Here is a 23,838-nt window from a genome sequence, read left to right on the forward strand (position 1 = left end):
CATACTTAAAATGTTGCTTATAATCATCTGTGCTTCTGTGCTTGAGTTTGTTTCCCCAGGGTGGGATTAAGGGGAGGAAGAAGCCTTGAAAGGAAAAGTTCAAATCAGATTTAACTCCTGGGAGAAGGTAGCTGTTTCTAAATCTCTCTCCTGATCATTGCAGAGTGGCAAAAGTTTGCATAGTCATCCAGTCCCCATAGAAAAATGTACGTCTTTTATCTTCTGGTTGGTGGGGATTCCAGCCTTTCCCAGGGTGCCCACGTATTACAAGGAATGTAACTAAAGGACTTACTACAAGTGTTGAAGTGTTGCTGCCTAGGAGTATTTGAAGACTGTATAAGAAATTGATTTGTTCATATCAACTCTCCCGCAATGTGTTCTGTTAACCTTCTCCTCAAGAGGGGGACGAATTCCCAAGAGTTTACCTTGACACTGCATCCTGAGACAGCTTATTGAGGTCTAACTCCCAGATCCCCCGTGGGAAGGTAGTTCTGAAAGGCAGTGGAGTCCAGGAAGGATGGACCTTTTTTGAGAACAAAGTCAAATACATAGGAACTGGCCATCCCAGTGTGCCAACAGCTGAGCCAGCAGGGGAGAAGACCAGCCTGGCTGAACAGAGCTTCCTAACAAGCTCAGGAAGAAAAAAGTTTGTGGACTCTGAAAGAAGGGGCAGGCAACTTCAGAGAGTTATAGAGCTGTCGCTAAATTGTGCGGGGACATACAGAAGAGCTAAAGCTCACCTAGAATTCAGGTTGGCTAGTGCAGTAAAAGACATCCAAAATGCTTTTATAAATACATTACCAGCAAAAGAAAGACTGAGTAGAATCTCCATCCTTTGTTGGATGTGAGGGGAAACATAGTGATGAAAGATGAAGAAAATGATAAGATAATTAATGCCTTTTTTTGCCTCAGTCTGTATTAGTAAAGCCAATGATTCTCAGGGTACCAACCCTGGGAGTTGGAAGGTTGTGATGGGGAGTGACATGGAGCCCCTGTAATCCCATGGGAAACTGCAAGGTAACTCCTACATGTTCTGGACGATTCACCCAAAGGTACTGAACGAGATGGTTGAAGTGCACACCAAGTCACTTTCAATAATTTACCAGCAACTCTGGCTATCCAGGGAGGCCCTAGTTGACTGGAGGCTGGCAGACATGCCTCCAGGTGATAGAAAGGGCTGGAAGGACTTTCCAGGGAATTACAGGCCTGACCTTGGTATCAGGACAGGTTACAGAGCAGGTAATCCTGAGTGCTGTGACACGGCACCTGTGGGACAGTATTCAACACGGATCCGAATTCCAGCTTTATGTGGATTAAGACAGTAGCTGTATGTATGCATCTTGTATCCATACACTAAAAATAATGTGTTATGACAAATGTCCAAGTAGGAGTCATCAGTTATCTGATCTGTTTGTAATTGTAATTATTTTTTTCTTTGGAGTGTAGGACAAAAGTGGAAAGGAAACCATCACCACTAAACCAGCACCAAAGGAAGAAAGAAAACCCAAGGATCCTAAAACGGTAGAAATATATTAAAATATGAACAGTCAATGTTAACAGACACTGTAGTTGAGAAAGACAAACAGATGAAATTTAGATTTATATGACATAATAGCACTCTGGGGAGAATTATGAGCACTATGTCCAATTTGGGACATTTATGTTAGCGTGTACATAAGAGAGAAGCACCTGCCTATTTCAAGGGAGGTTTTGGATAAATGGGGACTAAAACCATCATTATTTTGAACTGAATACATTCTTGTACAGTGGGGTCAGTGTATGTTCCACAGTATGCTTATTCCCATATTTGCTATCTAAAACTCAGACTTCACTGTAACTGCCTCTGGATCCCTATCACTTCTCTCATTTACCTCTTTATTCTGCAGTGGTTTCTCACCTCTTTCCATTTTTTCATCTTTTTGATTTCTAAAACCCAATGTTCTGCACTCAGCACAAGAGGTGCTCCCCAATAAGCATAAACATAAAATGCTAATACTGGAGTATAGTGTCAATTTCAAATAACAGAATTCTGAAAGTTATTAGAATGTATTCTTTCTACTACATGTCCTTTACTCAAATTTTTATAATTTATTTTAAAAAATGAATGAAATCAAAGCTTACATATATTTGTAATTACGCAAAATGAATCTATGGAAAAAGGAAAGCAGTTGTTTCTATAATTTAAAAAAAAAAAAAGGGGGAGGGATTCAGGTAATGATCAAACTTCTTACATCAAGTTGTTCTTTCATAGAATATGTGCACATAGATGTCTGAATCAGATGGTAACATCTATCATGGAAATTTTGTTTTATAAACTTTAAGTGATGGGATTTTTGTTTACTGTGGAATGGCTATTACTTTTGTGTAGTAACAGAGGTCTTAAAGTTTTCAGTTTAAAATTGGAAGGTCTTTAACTCTTCTTCAGAAGGATGTGTTGTTTTTTAAAGGTTCTTTATAGTGACTGGATTACTTAAAAAGAATTTAAAAAAGCATTTTAAAAGCATTTAAAAAGAATTTGAGAAATAGGGAATGAAGAAGTCAGCCATGGATCTTGTTATTTGAAATAAAGGGACAGAGGAAAAATGGATATATACCATAGAAGATACAAATATTCTTTTTGAACCATCTGAATTTCAAATGCAGATCGTATTTACATCTGAACTATAATTTCTGATGATATCTCTCACTGCGTTATTTCGATTTTAGCTTAGTTTAGTTTCTTACTATCTCTTACTTCTCTTGCTCTTATGTAGGCAAAGGGACGGTCCTCCAGCAGCAAATCTGAGAAGCAGAAAACGAGCTAAACGTTAACGTTACTGGGTGAGATTTCTTCCCTGTTCTCTGAGCTACCATAAAGATAACTCTCGCTAGTGTTACTAAAGCTAAATTCTGTAACAGTCTTAACTAAAACCAAGATGTGCGTAGAGAAACTCTTACAGAAAACACTTGGAATGACTTTGAAATTCAATACATAATCCTATGCAGAAAAGGCCTAACTATTTTTTTTCATCCTTTGTCCCTACAGTTTGTACAAAATTACCTTCTGTAGCTAAATTTATCTAAATAGAGGTAATTTTAAGAATTACAAAGCATTACATACTGCTTCCCTAGTAAGACCTTTTACATAGAATTTATATAGACTAAGCTCATTTCAACTGGTTGTTTTTGTCTTTAGGACAGTGAGGTTATGTCTCTACCAGGCTAATTTTGGAACAGCATCCAGAACACATTTAAAAAAAACAAAAAAAAAAACAAAAAAAAAACCCTCACAGCTATGCTGACAGGTATAGCAGGTCTCAGTGTTCTGTTCTTGATTTTCCTGGCACAAATACAGCCTCGTTCAGTGCACATGTTCCACTGCCACTGTGTACTTCTTTTTGTTCAGCTTGATCACACCTGTAATGCAAATAATTAGTCTTTCCTCATCATCTTTAGTTCATGAAAGTATCATAACCACACTGATGCCTGATACAAGTCCTTTAGGCAAGAGAGTTTAATGGGGTGTGCAGGAGAAAGCTAAAGGCACACCTAAAGTATGTCTCCATTCATCTGAGTACTGGCCAGGAGGGCTCTAATTCCAGCCTTCTGAGTCACATGCAGAGGAGCTGCTGCCCTCTGTCTTGAGAGGCAGATTTGATTCATAAGAGAGCATCGGTAATTAGATGGAGCTAAATCCAGTCGGAAGGTTTAGGGAAGACCAAGATGCATCATTGCTTCGTATCAGCAGTGAACTGCCAATCTTACTGCAGTATCACTTTTGGAAAAATTATCTCCTCTCTTTTGATATTTCTTCTTCCTGGATTTATTTCTGTCACTAGATATTTGTTTCTCATTATCCTTCACAGATGTAATTTGCATTTTTTCCCAAGTTAATATTCTTAACTCTTTCATTTCTTTTTTTTCTCCCCCTCAGGATCTTGACACTTGATGTGAAAAGACTTCTTTTTATTGGGGATAATTATTGCTGAAGAACAAAGCTGATGCAAAAAGCATGTAGCTATTCTAGATGTTTTTTGTACAGTGGTATTTTCTGGACTTCTTTCATGTTTTCTGTTTTTCCAGCAGTAGATTAAGATTTTTTTTCCTAGCCTTTCACTTTACTGTATTGATATACTTTTTTTTTTTTTTTGTAATTTTCTTCAGATCTCAGTGGGAAAGGATGCTTTATATTTGTAAGAAATATATTTCAGAACCTAATAGCAAAGCCAAAAAAAAATGCAGACTTTTGCACATAATCTCCACATAGTGCCTCTAAATCTCCCAAGAAGTCTCATGTGCTAGCATTTTTAGCATTGCAGTGAATATATTAAGCATTCTGGAATATAATGAGCTTTAGTTATCATCAACCCACCTCAGCATGGCTGTATACAGTCTTTCTTAAGTTCTTGGTAAGAAACCAGAGGTAAGCTGTGGTTATCCAAAGGACAAAAAAAAACTGGGGATTAACTGCTTCATCAAGCACATTCTAATAATAAAGCAGGTATTTTTGATGATGCCTTAGCTGCTGTTAAAACAACTGCAAAATGACACCGATAAGGATTTTTTTTATTTCCAACTGCATCTGTACTGCTCTTGTATAATTTCAGAAGTCTCCTGGACTGAAAAGATAAAAATTTGCTGTGTACCACTGACATCATTATCATCACAGAACAGAAAAATAAAGTACATAAGCCTTAGCGGATATTAAGAGAAATTCAGGTTGGAAGACGGACGTTTTTGTGTTTGCTTTTTTTTCACTATTTCTAGTCCTTACTTCTGTTTCTCATACTCCAGAAGGGGCTGCGGAAATAAAACAAAAATTAATGCAGTAAGGAGCATTGTATTCACCTGGTCTTCAAGATAACAGGCAAGAGCGGGCCTCTAGTATGTCTGTTACAGGTAGAGCTTTTGGGACCTAGGTGTGCCAAGTTCTTCCATTTGTTTTCCTCTGTCTTCGTAATAATTAAAACATCTTTTACACATCTTACACACGTACTGCTTCACCATTAGTTTACAGAGGAAGATCATACTAGGGCCAATATTTGTAATGATTCCAATAGCTGATTCTAGAATGTAGTGTGGCAGACAGGTGGCCTTGAGATTTATGTTGGAGGATAAACAGAATTTTGACTCTACTTAACAATCTGTACTGAGAACCTGTGTCACACTAATAAAGTTTTTAAGAATGCACTCTGTTTGTAACTTTTTTATTTACTACAGCTGTTAATGTGAACAGATACAGGAAGGCGAAAGAAAGCTCAGAAATTGGCCTGTTAAAACTGAATCTAATGTGTTTAAAAAGCATTGGCAAAATACTTGTCAGAGGTGCTTTATGAATCCCCCCAACAATCTGATCAAGCTCTACCTGCAGTTTTCCCCCCCCTTCCCTTTGATTTCTAATGCTATTTAGAAGCTAAATAGGGCCAAATGGGGCTTCAGGCCTGGAAGAGCTAAACGGGTATGCACAAGTATTTTAAGAAACAAGATGAAGTGACTATTTTGCTGAAAAAAATCCAGTTAAAATTTGAGACATAATACATACAAGTGGTTAACGGTCATTCTCAAGTGACAGAAGATATATTTTCTTTCAATGAAGTTTTTGAACTCTGCAAGCATCCCTGTAAGTGTTAAGATTCTCTTGTCAATGTACATAATAATTTCAGTATTATGTGATTCTAGCTTTGTTTGCAAGCTTTCTTCTTGATGCAAACATCTACATGTCTAAGATGTTTGTTAATGATTGATTGGTATGAAGTGACACAATGAAATCTACTGATGTACTGTGGGAGAAATACCCTGTCACCATACCTGTCTGTGAATAACTGTCTTTGTCCCACAGAGAGGGGTGCAGTGTATCTAGATACATGCTTGAAACTCCAGACTGATTAATTGATTTTTTTTTTTTAAACAGGGGGGGGGAGGTGAGGGGACTGTGTTATGGGGAAGTCTCAGAAATATATTTCTTCTCCCACAGTTGAGAAACAAAAGTAAATCCCTGCAGCTCAAAATGAACCAGTTAAAGCAGAAACCAGCAATGTAAGTTACTGCTTACAATAGCAAAAGAAAAGAACATACACACAGAAATGAAGCACTCTATGTAGAAACATATAAATATTGCTTTTTATTAATTTGCCTTCTCAGTTTGCTCTGAAACCTTTTTAAAGCAAGCAGCAGTCATCAATACATGAAATAGTCGGTCTCAACACCTCCTATTTGTTTTGCAGTAACTGAAGACTAGATAGTTATCCAGACATCCCACCACAAAAGAAATTACATTTTAGTCAAGCTGTGTACCTGTCTACTACATCACACAACAGTGCAGTACTATAGTAGCTTTGCAAAGTTTCACTGTCATTGTATGACAAGAACTAAACATCAGCTGTTCATTAGAATGCAAAACTTGAAAGTCAATCTGAAAAATTCCTAAATTTTGGTAAACAGGGTACACAGCCTTTTCAGAATGCATTTCCTTAATGTGCTATGAGGTACAAGATTCCTTATATGTAAATGGCTAGAGAAAGCAGAGGGAAACTTTTTTTCCTACAATGCTGTGACAGAACTTTTGTCCTTCAATAGTAGAATTCAAAAGCCTTTCTGAGCTCTCAGAATGAGATATTATTTCTAGCAGAGAGAAAAGGGAACAAGGCACAATTGAAAGGTTATGATTATTCCACCTCATGCTTTTTTTTTTTTTTCCTTAAGTCTCAGTCTTTGTTACAGTTGCTGGCTGCTTCAGCCAGTAAGGAAACAGCAGAGAAAATAAAAACTAATAAATCACATCGAGGCTATGTTTGTCAAGGCAAAGAAATCAAGTGTTTTAGGCAATTACAGTAATAGTTGGATTTTCTTTTTTTAATACTAGTACTGGAACTGAGGAATTTTATTAGGTGAGCAGAGAAGAAATTCATTCACTAGTGGGTCTTTAAAATAAAATAAAATTAAAAAAAAAAAAAAAAACAAACTCCAAAACTTCAGCTCATTTCTTAAGTAACATAAGCACATAATAACATCTTCTTAGCATATAATATTCATCAGTTCTCGCAGTAATTAGCTTACAATCCTTAGAGATAAGAAATAACGCTCATTACAAATGACTATCTCTCCTCTTAAACATCAGTGAGTAACTATGGTAGCTGTTGCGCTTCAAATCAGGTGTAAAAGGAATAATTAAAAGCAAAATTTCTAGCTAAAATTAACTGATTAATCGTCTAAAATAAGATTGAGATTTTTCTGCACACAAAATGTATGCTCATTTCCTTAACATTACCTAAAAATACAACAATATTTTCAGTCGACAGCAAGAAGAATAGTGCAGACCTAGCGCGCTTCTAGAGAAACTAACTTAAAATTGTTCTGCTGCTACTCCTATGAATTTTCAGTGCCTTACAATTGTTTTTGACAAAAATAAATTATCCTAATTCATAGGTGATTCTTTTGCAGCCATGTTTTGATATCCTCAAAATTTTTATCCATCCATTGTATATTGTCCTCAATGGTTTCAATAGCTTGTTGGATGCAACGAAGCTGTGCACTTTTTTCCTCCAGAGAACTGAAGAATTCTTTCACCTGTTGAATAAAAAAATGTGGAAGGACAGATGATGAAGAGGCAGCAGTGTCTCTTAAAGAGTAGCACGATAAATGACCTGACATCACCACCTGACATGAGAAATTATCTTCAAAATTTCAAAACCTTCAAAAAGATACTGACTCAATCTCACAAACTGATGAAGATTACATTTAACATCAGATTACAAAAAAGCAGCTGCAGGAAGTGACAAACTGTTGTGCAGGGGAATCTGTCTGGTTCTTGCTCATTCAACAACCACATGGACAGCAGTGTCTGTCTGTGTATAGACTTCCCCAGAGAAGAAAATGCATCCCCTACTCTGCCTCTTGGCTGCTCAGTTGGTAACACACCTTCACTGGCAGTTCAAGTAATGTCTCAGGCTGTGAACTGAAACTGTCCCTGCTGATATACACGGGATGCAAGATGCAAATAGTTGTACAAAGTACACAAAAGGTACAAGTAGGATACATGGAAAAGAATTGCTGGATTGTCTCTCTCCTTATACTTGCTGTCTGTCTGCCAGTGTGTTTGCAGAGACTCTTATGTCATAAGTCCTGCAGATCCCCCAGAGAGATGCACAGATATTCTAGGTAGGGCACAGAAATGTGCCTGCAGCCTGTGGCACTGCTATAGCATTCTATTGACACGCTGTCAGAGTCCATTTGGATTTAAAACAAGTGGTGAGAATGAAGTACAAAAGAATGCACTGCTCCTTATATTTCATTTTGTACTTAATATGGTCATATAATTTCTGCCTGTGTTTTGACCCAAACCAGGAAATCTGGATTTCAGCTTCCAAAAAAATGGTCGGGGATCCCATTTTAGGACTTTGAATCTGCACACTGGCCAGTCTTGGTTTTGTTTGTTTGTTTGACACTGACAGAAGTGGAATAGGTGGACAAAATGATTATCATATGTTGACATCCAGAAACATGGAGAATTCTCCCTGGAGCAGCAGACATAGAGCACACTATCCTTATCACTGCCCTTCAGACCACTTGGTGAGAAGACCTGCTTTTGCTCTTATTTTTCCTCAGTACACTCCAGAAGAGAGCCACGAACATTACATACACATACATACATGAATACTCTGCATCCAAGTCCACTGCTTAAACATCTTTCTCCTTTCTACTGGCTTAATGCTCTGCCTCAAGGAGTTAAGCTCAAGGAAAACACAGGATATTATTCTTATACTTCATAACTAGTCATGCTTTTAAGATGTTAAAATTTAAACCAGAGTTTTGTTTCAGTTAAACTACAACTAGTTTTTAAAACCAGAACAGCTAATCTGAATGGCTTACCTGTGCAAGCTGTAGCCTAGTCGAGTACTGATTCGTCACTCCAGTGACAATGGTTGCTATGGAACTCGAACCAAGTTCAAATCTGTCAAAAAGAATAACCTACACTTAGAAAACATACAGTTTGGTAGAAAATAGCATGTAAAAGTATAATTGGGTACAGGCAGCAGTGAAACAATGCAAGTTCCTTACTTTTCTACTAATTTCTCCCAGTTTTCCTTTAAAAACGTCCACGCAAGATGATAGCCAGATGGGTTTTTGGCAACATACACAATAATGTGTGGAAGATCCTGAGTTTTTATGATGTCACCACGGAGACCTTGATCCAGTAACCTAAGAATTAATAATACATATGGAAGTTGTTTAGACCAGTAGATAAAGATAAAAATGACAAATGATTACTTGCTTAGTATTTTCTACTGTTTTATAAAGTTTGCATTTCTAAAGGTCCCAACACTGTTGGGTTACTTCCAATTTTTTACAATGTATATCCATCCTTCCCATTCCTATTACTTTCATTTCATTTCATTTCAATTACAACTATTTAATAGACCTGCATGCTGAATATAAATTATAAGAACAGTCTACATTTTGGTTCTATTCAAAAGTTTCCAACTTAATAGGAACCTCTCTAATCCCTTGTAGGAAATAAATTTGTTCTACACTGTCAGTGGAATATTCAGTCCTTGCAAACTCCTGACTAACATGTCCAAAGAGCAGCAAATACAAAAAATAACATTATGAAACAGCTACATAGCTACAAGCTAAATGAGAGTGAGTTCCATAGAGAGAGTAGTTCATAACCCCCACCAGAAGGCAGAAAGCAGGTTTACAGAATGCAAGCTTTGAAGGTTTGAATATCTGAAAACTTCAGTAGCACTCAATTTTCTCAAAAGTGAGAAAACACATTTTTGTAAGAAAGAGTATATACACCTATAACCAAAATAACTAAAAAGGTAAACAACGAAGTGTCTGTCAAGCAAAGACAAGGTATCTGGGTAGGTTTATATTTCATCCCAATTTGCTGCTGCAATGCTGAGCACATTGACTCCTGGCACTAAAACCCTTAAATGAAATGCTGCAGCCACTTGCTCTTAGTGTATAAAATCTGTAATGCATTTTATAAATCCTGAAATTCAACACGTATGTAACAAGACCGAATGATACTAGTTCCTGTGTCAGTATGTGGTTATTCACCCCAAAACACAATTCTCTTCTTGTGTAACACACTACTCACCACTGAAGTTTATCCTTATTTCTGGTGAAGCTGAGAGCTAATTCAATTCTACTTTTATCTATGCTGAATGAGTGCTGTCTGTATTTACTAAGGAGGAAATCCCAACCTTCAGATGTTTGTGCTCCAACAGCATACACTGCTGTCTTCACATCAGCTGGCAAACTACAACAAATTGAACACCAAGTTACTCTCCATGTCATATTTAGGAATGTTTGCAGAAATATAACCTCAACACCATCATACATCAACTCACATAACAGACAGTTTCTTAAGAAATACTAGTCCTTCATGGGTATTAGTGATCCTTCTTGCTGGGAAACAGTTAAATATATCAGGCTGTATCACAACAGTGTTCCTGACCTGGAAATGATTTCCAGAAATATTTCACTCATTCCTTTATTTTTTTTTTCCTCACTTATTTTGTATATTCCTTTCCCATCTATCTCGTATTTAAGATAGACGATGGATACCAACATAGTCTTCTATGGCCTGCCCAGAACAGTCTCTCAGAGATGTTTTGGAGGGTATTTTAGAGAGAGTTCTTATGTCATATTGAGAAGCACAAATTACACAGATGTCATGAACAGCAGCTACCTATTTTTATAGAGCAGTCTCCAGACAGATACAGAAGGGAATATATTTATATGTAATTTTCACTTTTCTAAAAAGAATTTTTCTAAGAATTTTTTCACGTATCTGAGAAGACAAGCTGGGGAGTACTACATGACATACGTGCTAGCTTGGGTATATAATGTTCACCAGCACGGGAAGGAAGTGATGAGTTAAAGTATGAGATACAGAACTAAAAAGACTAAACTTCAGATTGCTAAGAGGACTCCATTTCATCTCTTTCTGTAAATTAACTTTCCTATAATTAAAGTATCAGAAAAGACACTACAAGAAAAAGTTATTTCCAAAACAGACCTCAAGGTTCCATTGGATTTCTGCCATTTCAGAAAATACTCCTCTGCTTTGTCCACACATGGCTGGTATCTGCGCACACATGCGAAGAGCAGCAGGGACTGCCGAAGCATTCTTTCAGACACTGAGCCGTCATCACTCCAAAGCTGCTTGTCAATTAGGTCTTTAAATAAATTGACTATATATTCCTAAAATAAGACAATAAAAATTATATATAAAGCGCTTTTTACAAGGTGCAGGCAGAGTTACGAAACTCTAGATACTTAAAATGTTACCTTTAACTGTTTTTCTGTATCATCCATATCCCGCTTCTCCATCAGCTTGTATATAGGAACCAACTCATTCATACCTTGGAGTACAGGCATGATTTGTGTTTCCCGTTTCAGGTATAAAGTCAAATCTAAAGCTTTAGAAATTGGAATTTTTTTTATTCTAAAGAGAAGAAGGGGATAAAAGAAGTTGCAATTAAGCTTACAAAACAAAAGCAAAATCCAAGACACAGTTTTTTAACTTTGTTTTTAGAAGTCAAATGCAGCTGAGCAAATAACATAAGCTATGAAACATAATATCTAGTCTTTGAACTAAGAAATGGACTGTAAGGGAATGTTATCAGTAAGACCCACTTTCTCCCCTGTCCCATGGTCATCAAAGCACTGTCTCTCTCTTGCTGTCTCCTCACTTTTCTCTATTTAGCACATACAGAAGAAATCCAATCACTGAACATATTTCCCTTGTAACACCTTTCTAGCTTGATGTGCAGGTACTTAATCTCTTGTAGTAAAACCTCACAGCTATAATCCCAGCTGGTTCTTCACTTTAACTAACAGCTCAAGCCTTCTGTGTCTTCCAGGATGTACCTCAATTATTTATTACAAGAAAAAATAGAGAAAATGCAAGAGGACTTATTTCACTTTATCTTGGTAATTTTTTTATCCTTCTGTGAAACATTTTTTCTGCTTCTTTCTGCCCATGCTATCTCCCCATATGCATTCTTATTTTGTCCTTATTCACCTTTCTCTTCTTCAAAATACAAGTCACCCATCTTAAAAGGAACCAAGTTTAATGCAATTTGCATCTCTAATTGTCCCTTCTTCTTTTCTTCTCTAAGCAATCTTTCTTCAGGCTCCCCTTTTCCCTTCAAACTTTGAACTATAAAAACCTTTCTTCTACTGTCCAGATAAAAAAGCTGACTAGCCCTGCTGGCATCTCTTTTTGAGCTGCCACCTCAGATTCACATGATTGTCTTCCAGCTCTCCTTACCACCTTTTTTTCTGGAGTGCTGTAAGATCAGCAATTAATGCATTCAGTTCTTTGGTTCTCTTTGCTTCTCTCAGTATACACACCTGTTCCAGTTTTGTTTGCAAACACCTCTAAGACACATTTTTTTGTAATAACATCCACAGAACTAAGACTAATCATGGCTATAATCACATCACATTTTTATTACTGTAAGAGCCTTGTTTCTAATTGACAAATAGAAACAGTGTCTTCCCAGGAGCAAAAACACTACCCTACTCCATCACTTTACACCAGCATCTTTCCACTAGCATGTCTGTATTGAGCATGACCTATTTTTACTCCCCTTTCAAATCTGTTCTGTTTTTCATCTGTGAAATGTCGTGCTAAGAATTTAGCTTCTGATCATCCTCTGGTGTTTTCTGCCATCTTCTATCTCTGACTTTCAGGTTTCTAAGTGAGTATGTTTCTCCCTGCTCCTCACATTAAAAGGAAGCTCTTCAGTCAAAGCTACTAGTCAAAGCTTGACTGGTCTTCTTCCTCTGGTCCCTGCTTAAAGGTTGGCTTTGCTGTATTGTCCACATCAGAAATTAGGCATGTATTGAGTGCCATAGCTCTCTGTTGTACGCTGAACTGAGCTCACTGAGCAACCCTACCTGGGGCTGTAATTTTGCCACCTTTGACTGTAACCTTTATCTGATGCAAGTGCAAGGGACATCTTGTTGTTTTTGTTGTTTTTTTTTTTTTCAGTTCAACAAGATACAGTTCAACTGAGATATATGTCATATATATATTCAACACTGAATATAGCAGGTCTTTTTGCAACATCTCATCCTGGAATGCCTACTGGAAAACAGTCTAAAAACCTCTGCTGAATTACAGAGTAAGAGATTGTATGCCCTACCACCTACTCAATTGCCTTTTTGCTCACCAACTGGACCAGGGAAGTCATAATATTGCTTCCATGCTCCCCTTTCTTGAACTTGAGAGAGAAAGCACAGCTACCTGTGATGCAGGACAGGACAAAGATTTGACAGTACTAGAGAACATCAGTATTTCCACATAAACGCTCTCCTAGCATTAGCTCATTTGCAAAATCTTGACTGAGAGATTTAATAGGTTGCATGAAGATGTGCTGATGACCATTTCGGGTACTTAGAAGAACAGTTGTAATCCAGACACTAAGTGTCTACATCGACTGAGCTTCCTCAGAAGCTAAAATTTTAGCAGAAAATTATATGAAGAAAACTTTCAAAGAAAAATAAAGTTTTATCAAAAACAGATATATGCTCCATTTTGTATGCATTCATTAGCCCAATGTTAGCAGCAGAAAAAATACCTTACAAAAAAAATACAGTAATGCTATAAGCTCTGACAGCTCCATCTGTTAACCCATATTTTTCACTTAACCAAAGGTGTGCCATGTTTACACTCTCAATGTCTTCATGGTGTAAAAGTGTTACTAGTTAAATACACGCTACTGAGAATTAGTGACAACACATTAAGAAGAATTACCTTATCTTAAAGAAAACCTTAACTTGCAAATAGGATGTGGACTCAGTTTCTTAGTATTTCTTGTAATTCTAATAATCTCATGAGAAAGACCTCATTACCACAGTAAACAGGTCATTATCATCAATAGTACACATGTTTTTGCCACTTCCCTGTGAAAGTTGAACTCAGAAGTTACAATTAAAAACCATGTGACACTAAGTTAACACAGCAAATGCAGAATTTCACTGAGAACTTCACTCCAAATCTCACTTTTAAAAACAAGACTCAAATAGTGAGTTACATCCTGTTTCAAACACTTCACAGACCATGAGGATTATTATGTCTTCTTGTCTATTTCATTAAATATACTTGGATAAGGCCACTGCAAATGAGAAATCCCGGGTTTACATTGCTGTAAGCAAGAGAAGAACATGCTCCTATTTGAATGATATAATGAAAAATGTATATGTAATCAACTTTAGTGGTATAAACTCATGAATGCAGTTTGTATTGTTTTTGACTTGCACAGAATGCCTTACCTTACAAGCTGGAATATGTTGTTAATGAGACTTGCTCTGTCATTGTTGCTAATCGCTGTATGGTTCTCTTTCAAAAGGTTGATCAGATGATCCCATCCATCATCTTCATAGTGCACAATGTAATAACCATTCATGTACGCATTGAATTTGATCCATTCAACCTCTTCCGGAAGAATAATGACATCTATAAACAAAAATATAATTCCTTTTTATTAGTGGTTCAAAATCACTCTAATATTATACCCAATAATAGTCTCATTTCAGAGATTTAAATAAAACTATAACATGAATCCTGAATATACTAAGAGATTATTATAGCAATGCAATTGAGATGACAAAAAATCATTTATCTTGTACTAGTAGCTGAAGTTGTCAATTCAGCAAAAAACACCTGGAAAGCTAAAAAGCTTACAGAAAAACTTTGAATAAATTCATCACCTATAATTAATCAAATAAATTACCTGTTTTAGTTGTCATCAAAAATCTTTGCACAGTGTCAGCTTTACTCGTAATGTAGGTTAGTGGAATGTGCCACAAGTACCTAATGCAAAACAGAAATTTAATGAAAGAACTCTGCAAAAGCTTCTCCAACCTGGCCCAGTCTAACAGCTGATGAGTATCTTTTACCTGCAGGATGAGAGCAATGACCTGCACTCACGTCTCTGTTTTGGTGCAGAACCACATGCACCTAACTAGCCCTGATTTAATTTGCCTGGGAGATCATTAACAGCAAAGCTACAACTATATGGACCTTCAGCCTAGTTCCACTGGCGTGTTCCAGTGCGAGTTCACACAGCTCACCTAGGTGCCCAGCCACCGTAGCTGTACAGCTACCAGTAACTTAGTCAGGCACACCAGGTGTAGCCACCTGTAACTACTGCAGTGGTAGTACTGTCTTGAGCTGCACAGGGAAAGACTCACATCCAATCAGTTCAAGGAGCATTCCTTAAGAAACAACAGTGAAAGCTATTATTGTATATCTGTGTTTGCCATAGGTGAGTATTATGGTTTGTGGGCTGAGATTTTCCCATTTTCTTTACCCGGTGGATGAATGGGAATCTGTTCCCTTCATGTAGTGCTCCTGCTGCAGGTGGACATTCTTTCCTCTCACTGTGACAGTTACCAGGGGAAAACCTTTTTGCAGTGTCCAAGTGTTCATCATCGCCTTCACATCAAGAGTCTCTCCTTTAGTCCAGTGCTGTTTGTTGGTGAGGGAAAAAGAAGATACGTAAGAAGAGGAGGAAGATGGAGTGCATAGACAATGAATTTAGTAGCTAAGAACTTCATAAAAACTGCTGTAAATTTGTAACCTCAGCATAGTTAAGTTTCGATTGGAACATGCGATATCAATGACAACTCTGGCTGTTCTTTTTCGGGACACTTTTACATAGTTAGTGACATCTCTTTAAATAGTGCTGTTTTCCGGTCAGTCCTAGGCACAGAGGTAGGATTTCTGTCTGTACACAAACCGATGCCACAGCACAGTATAGTAACATGAGAGGACTCAGATAAATACCAAACTTTCAAATACTGATGAGTAAAAAACTAGATGCTTACTGCATTTGAAGATGACTGTTGGTTCCTTCTGCAAAAGCCATCACCTTGTTGTTCACTTTTATCAGTACCTACTGTGGGACAGATCTGTAGAAGAAAGTTTTGGTCATCTGTTTTTGATATCATTACCATAAGTATTGGTCACAAGCCTCATTAATATACTACAAAAACACACTATTCACAAAAAGCTATGAAATTTGGGGGGAAAAAAAAAGTAAAAAAAAAAAAAAAAAAAAAGAGAATAAGAAATACTTGCATTTGTCATACTGTTCCACAAATCTTCATTTTTTGTGTTCTGATAGCTGTACTTCTGCAGGTACTGCACAAGTCCAGCTTTAAAAACATCATCAGTCAGGTAGTCCTTCAACATATTTAATATACAGGATCCCTGAAAAAAAGTGTGACAAAATGTTTACAAAACCACTCCCTAGACAGCAAGATGCTTCTTTCAGAAAATTTTCAGCAGGCTAACCTAAACAGCAGTTCAATTTTGTATGTCTGTCTGATGAGAAATATTTGGGTTTTATATATATTTAAACAGTAATTTGGATTTCATTATTTCCTTAAATATATTTTGGATTGAGTAAAATATGCTATTATTTTTTCAATTACTATATAGAGCAGGCTCCAATGAAAAACGCTGGTTGGTTTAAGCACCTAAAATAATGTTTTAATGTTTAAATTGATACACAATAGGTAAGAAGGGGCAAAAACCTCCTCTTTTTATAGATGGAACAGGAAACCACAATTTGAACTACATGCAGGAGTTTTGGACTACGATTGAGATAGAATATAAAGATCAAAACAACATTAAAAAGTATATTAACACCACGGTTCAGGGATGTTTTGTATAAAGGACTGACTGAAATCAGTACAATGCAGACGTATAGTACAATCAGTACAACTGAGAATGAAATCAGTTACAGATTTTACCTTCACATAAGAAACATCATCAAACATTTCTAAAATTTGAGCTGGATCTTCCACAGGAGTAGACACAGGATGTGATGAATTTAATGCATCCACTTCCATGGCATCAAAACAGTTTGATAAGAAATAATCTTCCTAATAGGAGACAAAAATGATTATTACTACCAAAGTTTGCTTAGTGACTACTGAATTCCTATTAGTTCATATTTCAGTCCATTCTACATGATGTTGAAATCCCATAAGGAAAGCCAAACATATCTTTGGTTTCATTCCAGAGCCTTATAGGGAAGGGAAGGGAAGGGAAGGGAAGGGAAGGGAAGGGAAGGGAAGGGAAGGGAAGGGAAGGGAAGGGAAGGGAAGGGAAGGGAAGGGAAGGGAAGGGAAGGGAAGGGAAGGGAAGGGAAGGGAAGGGAAGGGAAGGGAAGGGAAGGGAAGGGAAGGGAAGGGAAGGGAAGGGAAGGGAAGGGAAGGGAAGGGAAGGGAAGGGAAGGGAAGGGAAGGGAAGGGAAGGGAAGGGAAGGGAAGGGAAGGGAAGGGAAGGGAAGGGAAGGGAAGGGAAGGGAAGGGAAGGGAAGGAATATAGAGAGGCAAACTGCCTCTACCCTTCTAAACCAACTTTAATACTCCAGCTAGTGAGACTTAAAAATAACTCCAAAAAGACATGCACACGTTCCAAAAGTTTGATGACAAAATGAATGGTTAGTAACCACAAAACAAACCAAAGGAAAAAAAAAAAAAAAAAAAAAAAAAAGCAAATGATGAATTCCTTCATTATTTTTCCACTGCAGTTTTATGGCAAGTTTCTGCATAGATCTTCCCAGCGCACTGTTCGTTTCAGTACTTTGAACTAGGCATACTTGCAAAGTTTCATATATTGAACGTGTGCTAAAGCTAGCGGAAGGATTTGGGGGTCTTCGTTAGGATTTAAGTCTGACTGTACATGAGGGAAAAAAAATATATAATTTCATAGAATCATAGAATACCCCGAGTTGGAAGGGACCCATAAGGATCATCAAGTCCAACTCCTGGCACCGCACAGGTCTTCCCAAAAAGTCAGACCACATGACTAAGAGCACAGTCCAATCGCTTCTTCAACTCCGACAGGCTTGGTGCTGTGACTACTTCCCTGGGAAGCCTGTTCAGGTTTGCAACTACCCTCTCGGTGAAGAACCTCTTCCTGTTGTCGAGCCTGAACCTCTCCTGCCACAGCTTGACACCATTTCTGCAGGTCCTATCACTGGTGATTACAGAGAATAGGTCGGTGCCTGCCTCTGCACTCCCCCTCGTGAGGAAGCTGTAGACCGCGATGAGGTCCCCCCTCAGCCTCCTCTTCTCCAGGCTGAACAGGCCCAGTGCCCTCAGCCTCTCCTCATACGTCTTCCCCTCTAGGCCCTTCGCCATCTTTGTAGCCCTCCTCTGGACACTCTCCAACAGTTTTGCATCCTTTTTGCACTGCGGTGCCCAGAACTGCACACAGTGCTCGAGGTGAGGCCACACCAGCGCAGAGTAGAGCAGGACAATCACCTCCCTTGACTAACTAGCAATGCCTTTATACTTTCCGAAGTCTAAATAGCTTTTGAAAAGAGAATATACTTTGATTGCAATCATTAACTTCCATCACCAGTTTTTGAAATAATTAGATACAATAAAATCAATATTCTTACCCTTCGAGTTAAGATCAGACAGTTCTTTCAAAGGGAAAGCAAAAACTATTTCACAGCACAAACATGCTTGGCCTTCACCCTTACAAATTAGTGGACTTAGAATGCAAATATGAAATAAAAATACAGTAAATGCTGCTTACAACTTTCAGTTCTGGATGGGTAATGTTGACCGACACAAACTCCATGAATTTTGCAAACCCTTCATTTAACCACAGGTCATTCCACCACTCCATGGTAACTAGGTTGCCAAACCACTGAAAAAACAGCAACAACAATTTTAATTTAATTACACAGTTTTTCACAAAAGCTGCTACTGACTGATATGAAATTGAATTTATAGCATGTCACTGACATTTAAGGCACATTTTTGTAGTAATGCAGCTTACTCTGGCCTCTTTCTATTTCGTTTCTTATTTTAATGGTAATACTCTACAGCATGGGTTTCCATTACAATTCCATGAAACTTTATACATAAACCAGGTTTGATAGGAGAGCCACGCATAAACCTGTAACGATTCTTAACTTTTTTACCTATATTCACGGCTTGCAATTAATTTCAAGGGTTAGCAATGGTGCAAAGTCCCCAGAGCACTACAGCTACTGAACTATACAGATTTTGGTTACAGCCCTGCATGTCTATGAAGCCCAACGAGACTTTATTGGGAACAGTCGCGTGATTCACGGATGAACACCCTCAAACTGAAACAGCTCTTTTCAGTCTATATTCTCAAATATCTCTCCATCCACACAGCTCTGACCACTTTGTGGGTCCCTTCTGATCCTTTATTGTTGCTCCTAAATCTCACCTGATGAGCCAGTTCGTGGGCTATTACCATAGTAATCCAAAGTCTAGAAGATGCTGAGGATTTATCAGGGTCATACAACAATGCGGATTCCCGATATGTGGTCAATCCCCAGTTTTCCATAGCACCAGACTGGAAATCAGGAATAGCTGCTAAATCTGGTGGAGGGGGGAGGAAGGAGGAGGGGGGGAGGGAAGCATTAATAAACTGCTAGGATTGTTTGACCCAGTAAAGAACCCAGTCACCTGCTCATCCCACTTCACAACAGCTCCCACATCACACCTTCTTTAAGGCTTCTCCTAAATGTAACAGCAAAAACATACCTTTAAAAAGTTCTCTGTAGAAGGATTTTCCGTTCTCAGTGAAGCTTTTCAACATACTCTTAAGTTACACGAAGCAGACAGTTTAAAAACATGGGAGCCAAAATTGTCCCAGTCTTACCTAACTCATTGATTTTATGCAATTTTACTCTCTATTCTTAATGCTATTCTTGAATACATTAAATTAGGTAACACTTACCTTGTTTAGGTAAGGGATATGAAATGCTGAAGTAATCCTCATAAAAGTCTAAAAGTTTTACTGCCGCATCCAGGGCATAATCAGCTTGGTGGATCTTCTCTGGTACCGTGTATACAGAAATCTACAGTAAACAAGCAGGCAGTATTTAAATGCCAGCATCAAAAGTTTACAGAATTTGTTCTTTAACATAGGTACGTGAGTGGTCATGAAAAGTGACAGAAGAGCACATACCTAACAGCTTTCATACAAAAGTTACTTTTAAAAAATACAGATACTGATATGTTCAAAATTAGAAATGAGAATTTTACTTTATCCTCCAGAACCACCATGCCTGTAAAAGGACATCTATACCTTCCATACCCTACCAAGACAGAGCTGTTTAACTACCACTGTTCTATTTTATTCATGATTCTCCAATAAAACTATATTTAATTTCCTTTTAATCAAACAGTCCTACTTGAAACAGTATTACCAATGAACGTAAGTATATAAAAAGAAAGCATATTACCAAAAACTTTTGGAATTAGTAAAATTAGTCTTAATGCAAACTAATAATCCAATTACAAAGCCAACGTTTTTCTCTCCTCTCGTTCATGTCAAACTTCACAATGTATAAATCCAACAATTTAGCTTGAAAGTACACTATATGTTTCCATATAGATTTTGTTATAAAATAAGCTCTTAGAAAATCAGAATAGTTACATTAACTCCATGACTGGATATTTTGCTGATGGACTTGAAATCGGAAACAATAAAGGCCACGAGGTAGGTACTCATCTTGACACTGGTATCAAAATGGTCTTCAACAAGCCATGAATTTATATTCACAGTCTTCATCTAAAAAAAGACAAGCACAGCTCATCATCCGGTAGTACCTCTAAGGACTTTGGCACCAAAAATCAATGTGTTTCTTTTCAGTTTCACTAAGACAATTTTAAAGACAAGTTGGAAAGAAGTCAACCCTGTGCCAGCCTGTCCCCACACAAAGAAAACAGAAACATACAGGTAGTTTCACTCGTAAGTGTTACTTCAACATTGCTAAAACTAGATAAAGATACTCATTCAAAAGCTTTAATTTTCCTCAGTGTCTGCCAGCACATCGATCTAATTAAGATCACACTTGAGTTGATCAGAAGTTGTCTAAATCTAAACATCACTTGTTACACATGAGAGAAATAAACTACTCCAAACAATGACTCAGCTCTCTCAGATATCTATTTCAAGACAAAATGAGTCGCCTGTTAGAGTTTTCCCTTTTGATTCGCCTCAGGTAACTAACTTACACTTGGAGTATATTTAGCCACATTGGAATACTAATACTGGCACCCACAATTCATTCATTATTTTATCCACTTTTCAATGCAAGAACTGTTTTGTTTGTTAGTTTGTTTTTAACCAACTTCCAAAAGACTTCATTTTTTTGAAATGTACTTGGTGTATGGGGAGGCATTGTTCCCTCATTTATAAGGGTTAGTTTCCTGGCAAATCACGAATCAACAATGCAGAAGAATTTGTGAAGAATCTCTTATGCACAGAGTAAGACCAAATGTATGACATGTGACCCACCCTACATACGCCTACATCTTTGTAACTGCAAACCATATTTGTAGGTATTACACATACTCCACTTTCACAGACATTTTTTGAAGGCCAAAATAACCTTTTTTTGTTGTTGTTTAATATATATATATTTATATATATATATATATATATATGAAATAATTAATACATTATATATAATATAATATATAATATAATAATATATATAATATATAATAATATATATTATAATAATACATATATAGAATATATAATATAATAATATAATGTATATAATATAATAATAATGTAATAATATATATAATATATATTGATATATATTATATATATTTATATATATATATATTATATATATAAGGTCCTGAATAATATTGTGTCTGTATTCAGATACATTTTAATATTAATTCTTAAAATCTAAGACAAAGACTGAAAGCACTTTATGAGTAAAATAAAGGTTAGCGAGATTACATTGTTCTCAAACCACTGCAGAGAACAGGAACCCCTAGGATGCAACATCTGTTGCATTCCTTTATAACTGTGTATCAACAGTACCAGCAATCATTTACTCTCAGAAAAGAACTGACATAATCTTTAGCTCAATATTCCCATGAACAGCAACTTCCTAGATATTCTCTTCTCCTTTTACTTTCTTTTTTAAAGGTCATCAAGCAACAGCACAACATTGAATGTATCCACCTACAAGGGGCATATTGGACAGCGCAAGGTGCTTTGGTTCCCTCCTAATCTTAACTGAAAATCTGGCTTTGAAAGCTGGTTCATCGAAACACGGGAAGGCTGTTCTTGCAAATGTTGGCTCAAAATGCGTTGCTGCGAGCACTCTAAGGAAAAAAGAGAAAACCTTTAGTCCACATACCTTCATATGCACAGTGTTCACCACCTTGTGTGAAAATCAAGTAATTTCACATTTATGAGATAATTTAAGTACTTTCAAAATCTTTGGCATGCTAAGAATTACCATTTCTCAATCTGTGGTGGGGAACAGAAGTGGATACATAAAGCTTCTTGACCAACCCCCCTGATAAGGGGTTCTGCAATAAGAGACAACTTGTCAGAGCCCAGCGAGTCCCCAGACTCTTCCTCTCACATCACTGCAGGACGGCTGGACGTGTCGGTGGATTAAGGCCTGCTAAGGCTACAGCCAAGAACCCCACGGCTACCTGAAAGAATGGCAATCTCTGCGATATCCCATTATATATACAGTCTGGTGTGGCTTTGTGTGTGAAAGGAACCTCAGCCACGGATAATTTCAAAGAGAAATTACAAAGCAGCCGACAACAAATTCTAAAACCAGTTACATGTGGTATCTACAATGACATTTCTACTAATGAAAAAGAAGAGGATTACCGGAGTTCTCCTGCCTGGGTCCTGTAGGTGCTTTTGTAGAAGCCATGGAAGGAGTCGGAGAGGTTGGCAGTGTACTGGATGGTGACGGTGTAGTTGTGGCCGGCCCGCAGTGGCTCGGCGGCGAGCAGTGCCACCTGCTCCAGAGCCTGCTGCTCCAGCACCCTCGCCTCCTGCGCCCCGATGGCCGCCCTGGCCACGTGCAGACGCTTGCTGTGCAGGATAACGGCGCTGGTTTGACGGGTGACGGTCAGCTCTATGGCAGCTGTCCCCGTGAAGGTCTGCGTGGTGAGGTTCGGGTGGACGAGGAGCTGATAGTGCAGCGGGACGACGTGCTCAGGTAGCCTCACCTTGTCCCAGGGAAATGGTGCGCTGCTGTCCCCGCCAAGGCCACCGCCGATGGAAGAGGCCACCACGGCCAAGCCCAGCACCACGGGCACCATGGGGGCGGCTGGGCGAGGCGCTGCCATTTTGCACCTAGCGCAGGGAGGAGGCAACGAGGCCGCCCTGCGCCCGCCGCCTCATAGCAGCCCCGGGACCCCAGCCCCCGCTCCGCGCTGCCGGCACCGAGGCAGGAGGCTGGCACCGAGAGAGCCCGAGGCAGGACGGGGACACCGAGAGGGAGCAGGACCCAGTCGGGAAGCGAAAGTGAAAGAGAAAGAAGCGAAGCCGAGCGGGATGCGGGGCGGAGCGCGCCGCCGCCGCTCATGGAAGCCGCGGGGGGGCGGAGAAGCCCGGCCCCAAAGCAGGGGCTTAGGGTGTGAGCACTGCCCTAAGGAAGGCGTGGGGCAGCACAGCAGCTGCTCGCTGAGCACCTGTTGTCAGGACTGAGTCCCTCTCTCAGCAGGGAAGCCCAGAGCACGGTACGGCCGCGCCTCTGGCCAGGCTGCGGCTGGAAGCACCGCAGGAGGCCGCCTGCTGCAGCTGCCACACAGCGCAGGGTGCCGGGCACCACGACCAGGAGGCTTTTGGAGATCTCCAAAGAGATCTCCGCCACCTCTCTGGGCAGCCTGTGCCTGTGTTCTGTCTCCCACGCAGCACAGAAGCGCTGCCTTGTGCTCAGGGGGAGCCTCCCATGCTCCAGATTGTGCCCACTGCCTCTTGTGACACCACTGAGAAGAGCCTGGCTCTTGTCTTCTCTTCACCCTCCCTTCAGGTGTTTATAGACATTGATG

General features: G+C 38.7%; 2 protein-coding genes across 11 annotated transcripts in view; one reads left to right on the forward strand and one right to left on the reverse strand.

Moving 5' to 3' along the window:
* The window catches only part of CAST (calpastatin), a 69,565-nt gene extending 64,388 nt beyond the window's left edge, over positions 1-5,177 (forward strand). For 5 of the 10 annotated variants that reach the window (XM_082784255.1, XM_082784258.1, XM_082784260.1 and 2 more), the window contains 3 exons: positions 1,442-1,521; positions 2,754-2,820; positions 3,914-5,177. In XM_082784255.1, coding sequence (XP_082640381.1) covers positions 1,442-1,521; positions 2,754-2,811 — 138 coding nt within the window. In that variant the 3' untranslated portion in view covers positions 2,812-2,820; positions 3,914-5,177. The remainder of the gene's footprint in view (positions 1-1,441; positions 1,522-2,753; positions 2,821-3,913) is intronic. The other 5 variants (XM_082784259.1, XM_082784263.1, XM_082784264.1 and 2 more) reach the window with 2 other exon arrangements.
* A 900-nt stretch (positions 5,178-6,077) lies between these two features.
* ERAP1 (endoplasmic reticulum aminopeptidase 1) lies at positions 6,078-23,355 on the reverse strand. Its single transcript, XM_082784400.1, has 18 exons — positions 22,667-23,355; positions 22,002-22,140; positions 20,444-20,578; positions 19,742-19,862; positions 19,226-19,380; positions 18,560-18,673; positions 16,759-16,890; positions 16,082-16,213; positions 15,829-15,912; positions 15,312-15,469; positions 14,733-14,812; positions 14,272-14,455; positions 11,278-11,434; positions 11,006-11,190; positions 10,082-10,243; positions 9,037-9,177; positions 8,848-8,929; positions 6,078-7,545 (listed from the first exon to the last, which is right to left on the reverse strand). The coding sequence occupies exons 1-18, from the start codon at positions 23,131-23,133 to the stop codon at positions 7,399-7,401; spliced, it is 2,775 nt and encodes a 924-aa protein (XP_082640526.1). The 5' UTR covers positions 23,134-23,355; the 3' UTR covers positions 6,078-7,398.
* Positions 23,356-23,838: the final 483 nt, after the last annotated feature.

The sequence above is a fragment of the Aythya marila genome (assembly GCF_965140915.1).
Source record: "Aythya marila genome assembly, chromosome: Z".
NCBI classification, from domain to species: domain Eukaryota; kingdom Metazoa; phylum Chordata; class Aves; order Anseriformes; family Anatidae; genus Aythya; species Aythya marila.